At 54.7% G+C, this 15,358-nt stretch overlaps 5 protein-coding genes across 5 annotated transcripts; 2 read left to right on the forward strand and 3 right to left on the reverse strand.

The window, feature by feature from the left end:
* Positions 1–1,317: 1,317 nt before the first annotated feature.
* B0T26DRAFT_736549 (uncharacterized protein) lies at positions 1,318–2,769 on the forward strand (the record flags this gene model as incomplete). Its single annotated transcript, XM_060443337.1, has 3 exons — positions 1,318–1,409; positions 1,482–2,167; positions 2,252–2,769. 3 exons carry the CDS (start codon positions 1,318–1,320, stop codon positions 2,767–2,769), a joined length of 1,296 nt encoding a protein of 431 aa, XP_060302543.1.
* A 636-nt stretch (positions 2,770–3,405) lies between these two features.
* On the reverse strand, positions 3,406–4,971 carry B0T26DRAFT_670052 (uncharacterized protein; the record flags this gene model as incomplete). The annotated part of the gene is made up of 2 exons (XM_060439136.1): positions 3,406–3,526; positions 3,674–4,971. 2 exons carry the CDS (start codon positions 4,969–4,971, stop codon positions 3,406–3,408), a joined length of 1,419 nt encoding a protein of 472 aa, XP_060302544.1.
* A 946-nt stretch (positions 4,972–5,917) lies between these two features.
* B0T26DRAFT_633286 (Phospholipase/carboxylesterase/thioesterase) lies at positions 5,918–6,796 on the reverse strand (the record flags this gene model as incomplete). Its single annotated transcript, XM_060436530.1, has 3 exons — positions 5,918–6,023; positions 6,099–6,496; positions 6,569–6,796. The coding sequence occupies 3 exons, from the start codon at positions 6,794–6,796 to the stop codon at positions 5,918–5,920; spliced, it is 732 nt and encodes a 243-aa protein (XP_060302545.1).
* A 273-nt stretch (positions 6,797–7,069) lies between these two features.
* On the forward strand, positions 7,070–8,603 carry B0T26DRAFT_685291 (Extradiol ring-cleavage dioxygenase, class III enzyme, subunit B). Its single transcript, XM_060440869.1, has 4 exons — positions 7,070–7,338; positions 7,445–7,611; positions 7,695–7,867; positions 7,932–8,603. Exons 2-4 carry the CDS (start codon positions 7,453–7,455, stop codon positions 8,539–8,541), a joined length of 942 nt encoding a protein of 313 aa, XP_060302546.1. The 5' UTR covers positions 7,070–7,338; positions 7,445–7,452; the 3' UTR covers positions 8,542–8,603.
* A 1,023-nt stretch (positions 8,604–9,626) lies between these two features.
* Positions 9,627–11,536, reverse strand: B0T26DRAFT_633772 (fungal trichothecene efflux pump; the record flags this gene model as incomplete). The annotated part of the gene is made up of 5 exons (XM_060436567.1): positions 9,627–10,299; positions 10,424–10,656; positions 10,756–11,138; positions 11,221–11,436; positions 11,500–11,536. The coding sequence occupies 5 exons, from the start codon at positions 11,534–11,536 to the stop codon at positions 9,627–9,629; spliced, it is 1,542 nt and encodes a 513-aa protein (XP_060302547.1).
* Positions 11,537–15,358: the final 3,822 nt, after the last annotated feature.

The raw sequence follows: 15,358 nt of genomic DNA on the forward strand, positions 1-15,358 counted from the left end.
TTCTTTCTAAATTCCGGGAACCTATTAATTGCTCTTTATTTCACGGGACTGAGATCAGTAAGTCTATAATGGAGAAGTCACCGCCTCCTAAATGGCAGTTAATTGACCGGTCTTTTTCTGCACCTGACACTGACTGTTGAGCGCCCGACTTTGCCATCATGGAAGGGTCAGCTTGGTATCCAATTCCAAGAACTCTCACATGAGGTAGGTACAGCCATAATTTTGGCAGCAATTAGAAAGCTTACACGAGCGCTTACCCACATTGGCCATGCGATGACTAGTCCCTCGAATAACTATTAATCTATTACTACCGAGGCACATACATCATGGGGAAATTGAACCACCGCTTCCAGCGGCTAAAACCAATCTCACCCTCGACGAATTTTGGGCAAGATCTCATTACATTTAGAATCAAACAAACCGACAAACACATCCGTTCAGCCCACAGCTCTTACCCGACTAGAGCTAGACTTTGATAGATCATCAACACACTCGTTTTGGGGCTCAACGCACTATCCCTGTTCCCTTGACTCCTTTGTGACTAAATCGGTGCCGTCAGGTGGCTTCATGTCTTGTTTCTCCGGGATATCTTTATATCTGGCGCACTTTTACCTAGGTCGGGTTGCCTCTCGTGGTTATTGGTTGGTATTCGTGAAAAGGAGACTCCCATTCTTTACCAACCTCCTAATTAGCAAGACTCAGTGGGCTGGCATCCAAAGCAAGGGATATGTCACCTATCATCTCTTTAACAGACCGAAGCATGCACCGCGGCAAGTTCTTAACTAGGTGTGTTCATTTTAGTGCGTGCGTGGTGATGGCCCATGGGTACAAGCCATACCTACCTAGGTATCAAAGTATCACTTTTGTGATGAATCTAACTATTGAGGTCACTCCTCGAGCAGACGAAATAATGACTAACATCTTTGTGTGTCGCAATTCCGGCGTCGCTGATGTTACAAATTCGATCTGTATATCCCATTTATCGCGGCAATGATCAAGCTGCAAAACATTATAGCGGGCAGGCTACTTGCATCACGTGATATATCACGTGAGCTGATAAGAGCTGAGGCTGGTTTATGGAGGCGGTGTAAACTGGCACAGGTAAGATTAGTCATCCCCCTAGCGACTCGGAGCCTCAAAGTTTTGGGCCTCGCGTTTAGCGCATCGTAATCCCTTTTGCGCTAGAGTTTGGATCTGGCTGTCACCTAGCAACGCAACAGCAACCTAATCCGGGTTCTTTTTTCTTTACGCGGTAGCAACAATCCAGCCCTAGCCATTGAGCCCGTGTTTGTTGTTGCAGAAGCATCGCCATCAGACATGGCTCCATTAATTCTGCACAACGTGCCAGACGAGGAGCTCTACATTGGCGACGACGGCGTCCAAAGACCCTATGCAATGGTCTTCCCACAGTTCGTTCCCATTTTCCGATGCGCAAGATAGCATGCATGTGTAGATGGCGCTGACTTGCGCGTGATTTCCAGGCAAGACGGCCCGCCCGGGCGCTCGAGAAAGTCGACGGTCGAGACGGGTTCCTTCGGAAAATCCACGCGACGTTCGAGATCGAAAACAGGCACGCCGGCTAGGAGAGAGGACGCAACTATAGCAGCAGCGGACCGCGTCTTTAGCAGTTGGATACAGAACCAAAACCAAAGTCAGAGCCCTGTCCCGGCCAACCCGACCGAGGCTGGCCAGCGGAAATCGTCACAGCCGGGGCTCGGGGCAACGCTGGACGAAGGAACCGCCCTCACGACCCGCTTCGCCACTAAACGAGAGCCTACAGAGGTCATACTTCGCGGCTACCGATCCCCTATTCAGCAGTATGCTGCAATCAATCACTTCGAGCAGCTCGCCGGTACTATCTGTGAGGACTACTCGCGCGAGCCCCCCGTCGAGAGCAGGCGGTACAAGTCAGAGCTGCGCGACCCCGCCTTCACGAGACGGCGCGCCCTGACGCCCGAAGAACGCACCAAAGTCAACAAGGCACACAGCGGGGAGCACTGGGTCAAAGTCACGTTCGAGTCTGCGGAAGCTGCCGAGGCGGCCATGTTCACATCTCCCCAAAGCATCCTCGGTCATCTCGTCTACGCGGAGCCGTACCACGGCATCCCACCCTCGCGCGACGAAGCAGTACCCGATGTACCAGTCATGACTGAAATCCACGACAACCGTGGACGGCTGCGAACGCCTACAGGTCCCCGGCGGCGCGCTGCCGCATCCACCTCCCAAGCAGGTGGAACCTCCGTCTCGGTAGACGCATTTACTAGAGCCATGATGAACTCGGACAGCTTCGATTTCTCACCGCCACACTCATATTCCTCGTCGCGGACCGCCGACACCACGACCGTGACGTCAGCCTCAGGAGGCACCACCAACACCGTGTCCTCGGGCACAGTCACAAACGGGAGGGGTGCAAGCACTGGCCTCGACACCGAGCTCCTCAACCAACACGAACAGCAGCGGCAACAAGAACAGGAACAGCGGAACCCGGAAAATGAGTTCTGCCGGGCCATCCCCACGGTGCGGAAGGTTAAGCTCCTTCCCGTCGAGCAGGCTCTGCTTCCGGCGCCCACGTACACGCAGCGCGCGCTCAACCACGTCCCCTTCTTCCGGTACTTCAGCGGCTCCATGATCGGCAACGAGGTGCCGCGTACCGACGCGGGCGAGTTTGACTGGGACAAGGCGAGCCTGTACTGGAAACTTATCTGGTGGCTGGACTCGGCGTTTGGGCTCTTTGGCGGCGAAATTCTCAACGCCGACAAGGATGACTGAGCTGGATGGTGGTTCGAGGTAGTGGTTGTTGGGAGCTGTACAAAGTAGTCTTCGGATTAGGAGCGCGCATTACGACGTAATGACGGACCATTAATTACAAGAATAATAACACACATGCAATATCTCCCGATGCGAAGACACTGAGCAGGCTGAGCTCTTTATTATGGCATTGCGTGCTCAGGCATCTCTCCGGAAATAGTACGTGTACCCAACCTAGGCATAGATTCGAGGAAAGGAAAATGAAGACAAAAAATTGAGAACGAAAAGGGTGAAATGTCCACAAAGGGATATGGAAATAAACATTAGGAAATATATAATAGATTTGCATGAGCGTGCATGCACAGATGACACTGATTTACTTGTTGTCGACAAGCAACCCGTACGGAGCAGAAGCAGAACAGAAACAAAAAAAGAAGCACAACAAGACAAAGCAAGAAAAAACAAGGGTATTTAAAGTGTAATGCTCATGATACAAGGACAAAATAGCCGTCTTTTCTAATATCTCACTCCCTCTCTCTCTCTTTGCTCGTCATGGCAGCAGTCGTCGGGGCCAAAGCCAGCCAACTGTCCATCGCCATGCCATGCCACGCCACCAACCGGTGAGATGCGGCGTATTATTACATTATATTATATTCATCATCTTGCCAGGCTCCAGCTCCCGTCCTTACGCTGGCGCGGCGTCTCTAGGCTGGCGCCGACTTCCTCCTGGTCCTCCTCCGCGCCTGACAGGCTGCGCAGCCCTTCGTTGAGCCAAGGGCTTGGCTCGCCGACGGTTACGTCGTCGTCATCGTCGGCCTTGTGGTTCTCGCCAACATTGGTTTCGTCATCATCGTCGTCGTCATCGATCGCGGACCCGCCCTCCCCTGGAGTCGGGGGCGGCCTCCCATCGGTTGAGTCGGCCGACGAGTCGCTGTTGTCGAGGCTCCCAATGAGGTTCTCGGGGTTCAGTCTCAGGGGCTGAGGATGGGGTGAGAAGGGCCGCACGCCGCGGGGCCGGTTGAACTCGGAAAACACGCTATCCGAGTCGCGGTCTCTCTCCCGCAGGCCGCCGCCGCCTCCCGTAGGTGTCGGTAGGTTAGAGCCGGGACCGCTGCCGACGGCGCCGACTAGGCTCTGGTAGCGATCCCCGTCCACGAGCAGGCTGTCGGTACGGTTGTGGTTCCCGACCCGCAGTGTTTCGGACCCGGAGTCGGCGAGGATGCTCTTGGGCGGCAAGATGCTAAACAACTTACTTCCGTCACCAGACCCGACACCACCGCTGCCGCCACCGCCGCTGCCGCTGCCATCTCCACCAGACCCGCCGCTACTACCCTTTCCACCACCGACCCTCCCTATACTGGTATGGTGGTCTTCGGCCGCGAAAACATCGACGCCCTTCTCCAGCACGTCCTCGAGCCCGCCGCCAGTCCAGCCCTTGCGCGCCAGGCTCTCGAAGATGTCGACCTCGGCGCGCACCAGGCTGCAGCTGGCGTCGACAATGCACTCGCTCGTCTCCTGGCTCTCGCGCAGCAGGGTGCGGGCGTGTTCGCCGTGCAGCACGGTCAGGCCGTCGAGCTTGGTGGTGAGCTCGACGAGGTGGCTGCGGAACTTTGCCACGTCGCGGCGGCGCTGGCGGTGCAGCTTGAGGCCCTCCTTCTCGAGGCGGCGGATCTCGCGGCTCTGGGCAGCGGCGGCGCGGGCGTAGCCGTCCTCCTCGTCGTCGACGGCGGCGCGCCACTTGTCCAGCTCGTGCAACAGCGGCACCTCGAAGGAGCGGTAGACCGTCTCGGAAAGTATCTGCTGGTGGTTCGCGACCAGGTGCTGCAGCCCGGCCACCGTCAGCAGCGCGTCGGCGGTGCACGTGCCCTTGGTGTTGAAGCTGTTGCTGAGCGACGCACCGGCGGCAGGGCCGAGGGCGTCGGCGCGCGCCTCCTTGAGCCGCGCGCACGACTCGAGCGCGGACCCGAACGCGGACGCGGCCGTCGAGAGCGACGCGAGCGCGAGCCGGTAGGCCTTGGCTGTCGTCAGCACGTCGGCGTAGGCGGTTTGCGAGGACTCGAGGTCGGCCTTGGTGAGCACGGCATGCGCGGGCCGCGGGGGCGGCGGTAGCGGTAGGTTGTATTGCGACATGGGGTTCGCGGTTGAGGCGTAAGAGTATGTTGGGCTAGCCGGCACCGGAGGCAGCTGTGACGGCGTCGGGGACGGCGGCGAGTTGCCTGCCATGGCGAGGGCTGTGGTCGTCGGTTCGACGGCGAGGCGGGGCAGGGACAAAGACGGAGATGTCGAGCCTTGTTAACTCGGTGGCGATGCCGAGTTCCGCAGCAACAGTTGTTGTTCGCGGAGATGACGAGCCGGGGCTTTCTATTTTTGGTGGACTCGCTCGCGGACTCGGTCTCGGCTTGTCCTGTTTTCCGTCGTTACTTGACTTGGGATGGTCGGGTGTCTTAGCGATATGGGATGGCGAGAGGTGTCATGGCTTGGCGGGCCGCACGCATTGGATCAGGGCAGCCTGTGTATTTCCCGTCGCTTGAGAGGGTGAGTGGGTTGCTGAGGCTGCCTGGCTGTCGATGAGTGACAATTTCGAGCCTGTGATGCAAGCCAACGCCAACTGCGGCGGCGGGTCAGATCGCCCATCGGGGTCATTCTCCATGTCATGGGTACTGATAAGATAGCGCGCGTCCCCTGGCACGGGCCCATTATCACAGGCCATTTTTTGACTTGCGTTCCCTAGCGCAATTCCAAACCGGCAAGTTCCGTGGGGTAATCGACATTACGACAACAGCAAGCCATTCCGAACAAAACACTAGGACATCAATAACCCGCACAACCCCCCTTCAAGTGTATTCATCTTCTTGCCAGGGACTGACTTATTACTTTTACTGAAAAAATGACGCTTTCAGGCCGACCCCAGTTCTCTCGTCCTCTTCTTACTAATCTTCCAAAATATGTTCCTCATTCATTACCTTGAATACCTTTGCATACGTAAGGTATTGATTGGTATGTAAAATTGGTAGCTGAAGCAGGGATGGGACCAGGCCTCCTACTTTCGCTATGTGTAGGTGTCCATTCATAGATAGAGACCACTTCATCTGTGAGGTGAACGATCGAGTGGGAATTAGAGGAGTAAAAGCGGAAGAAATAAGAAAAGGAGACGCGCTCTAGACACAGATCACAGCTCCGACTTCTCCTGCTCCCCGCCCAACGCCGGCAACCTCTCTGTCAAGAAAGCTTCCACGTCATCCAACTCCTCTGGACAGGCAGAGTGGCCCATATTACTGGATGCACGGTCAGCTAGATGATGGGGAGGGGGGTCGTGTGGTGAAGATGAGGGAGGTAGGTCAGGTACTCACGGATATAATTTCAGTGAGACGTTGTACCCCTGTGCCTTCAGCATTTTGTACGACAGCTGTCCAAGCTCTGTTTTCACGACAGGGTCCGAATCGCCGTGGAACATGGCAACCGGAGTCTCCTTGTTGAACTCAGGCTGGGGCACCAGCTCGGAAAACTTTGAGCTGAGCAGCAAGTATGACGACAGGGCAGCGATGCCGGCGAGCTTCCACTTGGCCGTCAAGCCACTGAAGATCGAAACGGCGCCGCCCTGGCTGAAGCCGCCGAGGACGATGCGGTCAGCGGGGATGCCCGAATCGATCTCCTGCTGGATCAGGCCGTGGAAGTAGGCCTGGCTCAGCATGATGCCTGCCTCGTCCTCGTTCTGGCGGAGCGCCTCCGAATTGCCGTCGAGGGAGACCTTGGACTAGTCAGTCGACCGTGACCCGTGAATTCGGCGCCGCCCCGAGTCCTCCACGGAGACGCCACTTACAATGTCATACCACCCTGGCATCCGCATTCCCCAGTTACAGGTGATGGGGATGGTGGGCGCATGGGGCAAGATGAACTTGACCTCCTCGAGCCGCTGACGCCTCCGCCAGTTCTCTACGGCGTCACTCCATCCATGGCCTGTGTCGCCTAACCCGTGCACGAATATCACGGTTGCTGTGTGTCGTGCCGTAGCTGGGAATAGCAATGGCGGCAGGCGGCGAATCGACATGTTGAAGGCGACCGGGAGGACGGATGCCTAATGCGGATTAACGAAAAGGTATGTATGCCCGGCTAGCCAGGAAGGTACAGCCAGTCCTCATATAGAACCTTCCGTTACTACTGTTGGTAGCGTTTGCTGTAAGTGGAGATGTTCTGTGTTCTGATAGGAGCTGAGAGCCTGGAAGTTGGAGGTTGCCGCACCTTCCCCGATTTGGGGGCTGGTCGGCGTCCGTGCGGACTAATTGGGGGTGGGGTTTCTGATAACACAGGGCGCATCGCAGCACGCAACCCAAACCCTTCGCCTCCTCCAACCCGTTTCTTTGCGCCTTTTTGCCAAGGCAATTAATGGATTGCACCGCACCGGCGAGTCATTTGCATTTCGTTTCACCTGTGGATCAAGTCGCTAGTTCCCCAACAACGGCTGGCTCGGGACGACGAGCAACGGAGACCGAACGGATGAAGGTGGCCCATTTGAGTCGTGTTTTCTCGATGGCGACAAGCTGTATAAGTAGTCAAAACGGGCCGCCAGTCTCGCTGGTCCATCTCGTTTGAGTAATCACACATTTTCCCGCTTCGCTTGGCTCATCACGCATGTCGAGGCGACTCTATCCGTTGGTGATTTTACCAATTACCGTACTCATTGTAGCCATTCTCTTAGCCCCTCTGATGCGCTGCTTCCCCTTCCTCGCCCACATCAAAGCCCTCCCCTCGCGATTTCTCGGCAACCGCACCCTATCAGCCAATCTCACATCGCCATCAACTACATCATCATCACCCGTGTCCAAGATGTCGAAGGCGCCCGTTTACTTCTTCAGCCACGGAGGGGTGAGCATCTCATTCAAGTCCTGGTTCCGGTCACCGCCGGGAACCTGCCTGGCCCAGTTCGGTTGCGACTAACACGCACCTAGCCAGATGTCCAATATAGGACAGAACACCCAGCCTATGCCGTCCTCCAGGCCATTGGCAAGGAGATAACTCAAAAGGTCAAGCCCACTGCCGCCGTTGTCTTCTCGGCCCACTGGCAGGCAACGCCCAATGAGATCCAGTTGAACAATGCCGAGAACACAGATCTCATCTACGAGTGCGTGCATGTCCCTTTTCACCCCGCGATTCTCTCGCATTGGTCCCAACTGACTTGCCCCCAGCTTCTACAACTTCCCCGCCAAGTTCTACGAGGCCACGTACCCTAGCAAAGGCAGCCCGCAGCTGGCGTCCCGTATCCTGGGCCTGCTGGGAGACGCCGGCATCAAGGCGTCGGGGCTGAAGCGCGGTCTCGACCACGGCGTCTTCTCGGGGTTCAACGTGGCCTTCAACCCCGAGGAGAACCCGCTGAACGTGCCCCTGGTCCAGGTCAGCCTGTACGAGAACGAAGACCCGGACATGCACTACCGCCTGGGCCAGGCCGTGGCGTCTCTCCGCGACGAGAACATCGTCATCATCTGCACGGGCATGTCGGTCCATAACCTCCGCGACTACCGCCTCACGATCGGCAGGTCGACCCCCATGCCGTACGTCAGGTCGTTTGACGATGCGCTGAAGGAGGCGGTCGAGTCCCCACCCGCGGAGAGGCAGGCCCGCATGGCGGCGGTCACCAAGCGGCCCGACGCGAAAGCCGCTCACCCGTGGATGGACCACTTGATGACTGTCTACGTCGCCGCGGGCGCGGCTGGTGAGGACCGGGGCAAGCAGACTTGGACCAAGTATGAGGGCAGTATGGCTTGGGCCCAATACCGCTTCGGGGATGTTCCGTCCTAGGTTACTTTACGTATAGTCAATAATTGAAAGGGTGCTCATTATTATTATTATTATTATAGTCGTCTTTGAGATTATGAAAGTGCTCTTGATTAATCTACACAGTAGATCATAGTCTGCGTCATCAAACCTCAACCCTAACCCAAATCATTGAGGTTGCCCCTTTTCCATTGGCTCCTCTCATTCAGCCACATCCACGACGTTAAGAGAAAATAAATAAAACGAAGCACCACCTTTCACACTTAATTATTGACATGTCAACGTATGAATCTTTATTGCCAAGTTTGCGATCAGTCCTCATCTTTACCCACGTCAAGACGATTCTAGTGCGTGCAGGTAGGTGTATAACTCGACCTCCGTATCGAAGCAAAAGAGAAACTAAAAAAATACAACACTAGGGATTCGCTGGTCGTCACCGGCCTAGCTACTAGTCTGGCCACTAGTTGTTTATCGAGGGGAGAGTGGACGGGATCCTGAGTTTTTAGCTAGGTATATACGGTCGTATGTGATAGGGGGCTCTGCGGTCCGGTATATGTCGCCTATCGGGTCTCGACTCACGTCTCCCAAATTCACACGCTGATGTTTCTGTGGCATTAAAATGAACGTCTTGGAAGTCAACTCTTGTTTGGATGTGCCAATGTACACGCAGAACACACATCGATTAGCGTCATGTATAAACTTCCCAAACAGAATCGAGTGGGGTGAGGTTTCATTTATCTATCTATAAAGTCTAAAGTAAACGAACGAGCGGTCATCCCTTCTTCTTCTTCTTCTTCTTCTTCATAGTAGTCTAACCCTGCCACACGCTCATCGCGAACAGCGAACCAGGAAGGGGGGAGAGAAAGCAGCGCGGTTATGGTGTATCCCTAACAAGTCTCCAAGCACCAAAGGCCGAGAGATCTAAAACAAAAAAAGGACAAAACAAGGAACAACAAAGAGGATATTAGAATAAATCCGCAGCAGCCCGTTAGCCTCATCGAAGCGTGTGCGAAGAGACAGACACCCGGCAAACTCACAGATTAATATTTACCGAGATACAACTCGGCACGATTATGACGTCTCGCAGGCTGGTTAGATGTGATAGAGAATCATAAAACGACGGCAACGTGATCGTCAATAAACTCGGTGATATCTTCGATGAAGACGCTGGCCACGATAGAGATGGCGCCAAAGGCGACGCTGCAGTAGTAGACCCAGGGGTAGACCGTGGCGTAGGCCTCTTGACCTGCGGCGACAATCTGGGCCCAGGCGGCATCGTCGACGCCGGGCAGGTTTCGGATTTCGCTCACCAGTGACGCGGCCGTCAACTCAATGGCCTGGCCGATGACGGCAGGGTCTCTGAGGCCCGCGCGGACGCAGGCCGCGGGTACGGCGAAGGCAAGCGCGGGGACAAGCTTATTGACAAAGACGTTGTAGTAGGCAGCGTAGCCGACGGCGCCGCCGACGATCCTGATGGCGATGGACAGCGCGGTGATTGTGGCGATCAGGTCGCTCGGGCAGATGATGGTGCTGATGGTGGATGCCGGGACCACGATGCCGCCTACGCCGAGACCGGCAATAAAGAGGATGGCGTAGACGGTGTGGATGTTGTCGGTCCTGGCAGCGGCGAGCGCGCCGCATCCGGCCGTCATTATACACGAAGTGCCGAACAGGAGCCATTTAATATTGCCGCGGAACCGCGAGAGGAGTAGCAGAGACAACACACAGCCGACAAGGGTGCCGAATGCAAAAGGGAGACCCCGGATTCCCACTCCGACGGCACTATCAGGTCCCAATGTCAGTAACTTTTATCTAAAGAGCGTGCATGGAAAACTTTTCCCTTCCATAACACTCATGTGTGCAGTTTTAGAGAGAAGAGGGTGGAACCCTGAAAAGGGGCACATACTCATGCCCATACACGTTGTAAGCCTCACTTGGCCATAGCATTAACACAGAAAAGAAGTTGGCCCCCGATATGAAGGTGATGACGAGTGTGAGAACGAGGGTTCGAGGGGCTTTGCCAAGCCGTCGGGGAACCATGGGGTTTGCGGCGCCCCATGTCTCCCAAGCAACAAAGGCCACTATTAAACATACTCCTAGGACAAGAGGGACCAGCACCTGGGCGCTCGACCAAGAATACTAACGCAAAGTTAGAAAATACAGAATCCCGAGACACAGGAGGTCAGAGTATCTAGACAGCATTGGCAAGACCAACTCTAACATAGAAAAAGAACATACTTGGTATCCGCCCCTTAGAATGCTAATCTCAAAGACTGCGAGGCCGGCAATCGATAGAAGTCCACCAACCACGTCGGTCTGCTTCATGGCACGGATCTTTCCAGCCAGGTCGAGCGCGATGGTGGGTGCGGGCGGCGAGTAGAACAGCACGGTGACAACAAGCCCGATGAACGTCCAGCCTGACGTCAAGACGGTGATGTACCGCCACGTCGAGTAAGACGCAATGAGCTGGGCATACATGACCGACGGCATGAAGGGGATGATGGTCAGGATGATCGCCGCCACGTAGTATCCTCGCTGAGAGAGCGGCACGAGCTCAGCTGTGCCGGCTAGCGCCGTGAGCTCGTTGATACCCGCGCCAATGCCCGTCAGAGCCATTCCACCTGTAGAACGGCGTGTTAGACATCGCAGTTGGCCCCTCTTCGAGTCTTGGCCCGGCACACTGGGGTGACCATAATTGCTTACCAATGAATATGTCCATCGTGTAGGCCGTTCCGCAAACGATCTGGCCGGCGATGATGAAGATGCTCCCTGTGATGGCCACATAGCGGCGACCCACGAGATCCGAGAGAGCGCCAACAAAGGGGGAGACGGCGGCTGTGGCGAGGAGGTTCGCTGTGACAAACCATACCCAGTAATGGACACCACCGAGCTCCTTGTATATGTAGACGGGCACGCCGGCTAAAGGACGGTTGGTGAGCAAAGAGTCTTGTAATTTTATTTCACCGTAGAAGACTGCCATACCATAAAGATATAAAGGCGCCTGAGCGCTGGTCCACATGAAAGCAAGGGCAACGAAAGCCAGAAGTCGGCGGACGCTCATCTAGAGAAACACGTAAGTCATCCGCGCTACCGCTTCTCCGTTTCGAAACACAATGTAACACACCGAATGCTCGGGTCCACTAACGCGACCATATTCATCATGTAGAGGGGCGGCCCCGGGCATGTTGATGCTCGAGTCCCATGTGTCGATGACGACACTTCTTTGAGAGGCAGTATCTCTCCTCGGCGAGGAATGAAGCTCTTGAGACGGGGCACCTCGGGGTGATGAAGGAGCTCCCTCCGATTCCTTTTCTTCGGCCATGTCTCTCATGTTATTATCGATATATCGGGGGCTGAATGCTGACGCTGCTTTCTGGGGCAGCTTGAGGATGGGAAAAATAAAGTTGTGTTTCGGGCGGTGACGCTCAGTGGTCTCCCTCCCGGTTCGTGTCTGAGACTGAGCGGCCAGCCTTTGGAGGTAGAAATGGAACGAGCCGTATAATGTATCAAGAGGCTTTCGCTTGAGATAAGTATGGGAAACGCCCGAATCGGTAAGGCCACGCTATTGCCAAAGGTCTTGGGACGCCTGTCATCGATATCCACCTCACCGCTAACTCGCCTGGAAAGAAATTCGAACTGAAGTCGGGATCTGCGCAGAAACCAGAGATGGAAGCTAGCGTTGGAAGAGTAGTTGGAGTAGACGGATCGAGGAGAAGGAATGTGCATATTGGCTATCACTCACAAGCCTGCAGCGACAATCACAGCGGCGGACACAGCATCGGGGAGCCAAGGGCTTATTGGTGTCTCAACGGCCGTTCGCCGCCGGAGAGAATCCTTGTTAGCTGCGAGGGAACAAGCAGTTTGTGGAATGTCTCAAGTTGCACAACGCTTAATATATGGGCTTAGAGGGGCCGAGAAGGCGCAACAAGGTCGGCAAGCAACCTAACGCTGTTGGCTCAATCGATTTCGATTCCTGGGGCATCCCCCGGGCGCACGGGTATGCTTCAGTCCATGCAGCCATCTCGCCTGTGCTATTTCTATCTGGGTAGTTGCAAGTGCGTCAAGTCACACCTAGGCAAAGATCATGGTCCCTCAGTCCGCCTGCATTTTAGTCAGACCTTTCCATGCCGGTCGGCAGTGCGCATGCGATATGCAAGCAGGCCCTGTAAGTCATTCAGGGGGATGATAACACGGTGCTGCTGCCGAGGCGGGCGGCGATCGTGAGGCTTGTTTTAGGATGATTAGCACGTCGGTCGTCTCCGCTGCCGTTAACGCCGCTGGGGGCTAGCTTAGACCCAAAGTTGCAACAAGCGGCATCGCCATGGCGTCGCGAGCAGAGACATATCGGAATCATAAGGCTAAATTTATCTCGTGGCTATTTGCCTGGCACCAAGGAATGACAAGTGGAGCGTCAACAGCGTGTCTGTCCTCTGTATCAGCAACTGTTATGCCGCCTCGAGGGAGCATTTGGTCACCCGGATGCCGTGGGATGGCTAGTCGGCGTGCTGCCGTCGCACTGTACCTCAGTCGCCAGCCCAACTCAACCCAAGGTAAGGCAAGATGAGGTAGGTAGGCGTTGAAGGCGCAACCCTGACCCGGACAGCACCGGCATCGGGACCAGCTTTGCTCGGTCCAGGTGTTTCACGAGCAGCCATCCGGATACGGCGACGCCATCTCTGCCGTGTAACAAGCAGATGGCATATGTGAAAAGAAGAAAGGCAAGTACTTAGCAGCCTGCGCAAATCGTAAGCTGGTGGCGCATTTTACGTGCGAGAGCAAACACGTACTTTTCTGTGGCTTGAAGCCCTGCTACGAATATGCAGGCACGATTCATGGCCGCCATCTGCCCTGGGCCCTTGGCTTCAGAAGAACGCCGTCTGATGTTCGGCCGAGAGGGTTTGCAGTTTGCCCTTCTAGGCAGAGCTGGTGCTTTGACTAATGGCAGCGGTAGTCTCGTCAGGGATCTTTAAACTTTATCGTACTGTGTAGTGGGATCGGAAAGGTTCCAGATTAGATTACCAGTAGCGAGACGCACCGGTACGCTCTTTCCTCGCCCGTCACCATCCTCACCTTCTTACCTGTCTATGCTAGGGCAATCCCCGAGCACCTAGAACACTCGTCGCCCGAGGTGGTGCCTTCCAAGTTTCTAGATCGTGAACGGCATTTCATTCTAAGTTTGTACGGGCTCAATCTAGCGCAGCTGCCTTGTTTAATCGGTGGCGGCCGGACTAAAACAAGAAGGAAGGTCAAGAGTTCTTTGTCACACCTGCCAAGGTCGGGAGCCTTGGACGTTGGGCGTCTCCCCGGGCTCTCCACCAACTCCTGAATGCTATCCAAACCAAGTAGAAAGTATCGGGCCCCGCGTTGTAACCTGTGTACTAGTGATGTGAGGAGTTCTCCTTGGTTGCCAGACGTTAGCTTCTAGTGGCTTTATCTAACTATTTAGTTCAAGAAACAGGTTAGGTCACGGCGGCCATGTTTTTGCCCAGACTAGCACCTAGTGGTATTCGATGGCTGTGATACCTGTCAGAGCAAGGTATCTACCGTACCGTACTCATTTCTCTGCGTGACGATGCCTAACTTGGTCTCAGCTACTCGCCCATCTCTCTACACCCGCAGGATATGTCACGCTCTACGACACACAGCATCAGCAGTGGCACCAAAATAAATGCCCATCGCCAGCGCCAAACTCTTTTGCGAGGGAACTTGACCGTCTTTAAAACTCATCATACTACAAGAAGTAAGGTGGAGTGACGAACTGGGAGATATACCAACGACTTCCCACCTACCACACACTCCAATTTTGCTCTCTTGTATATCACTTCAGAGCAAACACGAATTTGTTTATCGACACTTAAAACATGATATTTGCCCAATAATACGTTTCCAAGTTCAGGACACACGTTCGCAAGAATTCACTCACAGATGAACGAACCTTACAAACATCACCAACATACAACCACCCCCTCTCAATTCAACTCTACTACCTAAGATATTTAAAAAAAAAAAACCAAAAAAAAACCCAGGATAAACTAAATATAAACCACCACAGCACGCACAGCACGCCACGATCCGGCGCAACACAGCACAGCAGCACTAAGAAAACTAAGGTAGGTACATACATACATGCATACCTACATACTATACTGCGTGCGTGCGCGCGTGTAGTGTAAGGCAAGGTGGGTGTAGCTAGAATCCTTCCACACGGGCACCGCATGTTGCGGTTGCGGGGGAAGGACGGACAAAGCCTTAAATCCTCCGTAGCCTTCCTTGGATTGCGAGGCAGAGTATCTCCTGGCTTGGCGCGCCTACTCTTGCTCCTTTTGTCTGCGGGAACACACACACACACACACACACACACACACGCGCGCGCGCGCGCACACACACCCGCAGACATAATGTACGACGGATCCTTCCCAGCGGAGAAAAGTGCGGGCGCGGGCGCTTAAGAAAAGAGGGTGTGTTGAGATGTGTAGTATAGAAAATGATATGCATGCTCTCTCCATGCATGGTTGCGGCAGAGCAGAGCAGAAAAGACCTCACCGATAGAAGAGCCGAATCAGACAGGAGGCCAACAAACACACACACACAAAAAGAAAAAACCCGAAGCACGACAGGAAGAGTCACGGGGTGGCCTCCCAGTGTTATCTCCCACTTCAAGCTAAGCTGCTTCATGAACATTCATATAGATTTGATAGATTAAGTTATATGGTAAGAGTCCAAGGGGCAATAAACCGCCCAGTCCTCTCGGGTATGTTGGTGGCGAGCCGTCTGAAGGCCGCTGGTAAGGTCATGATATATAGTAAAAAGAGAAGATCAAGGTCTCCAACCCAATGACACA

The sequence above is a fragment of the Lasiosphaeria miniovina genome, assembly GCF_030549165.1.
Source record: "Lasiosphaeria miniovina strain SMH2392-1A chromosome Unknown B0T26scaffold_1, whole genome shotgun sequence".
Classification (NCBI taxonomy): Eukaryota; Fungi; Ascomycota; class Sordariomycetes; order Sordariales; family Lasiosphaeriaceae; genus Lasiosphaeria; species Lasiosphaeria miniovina.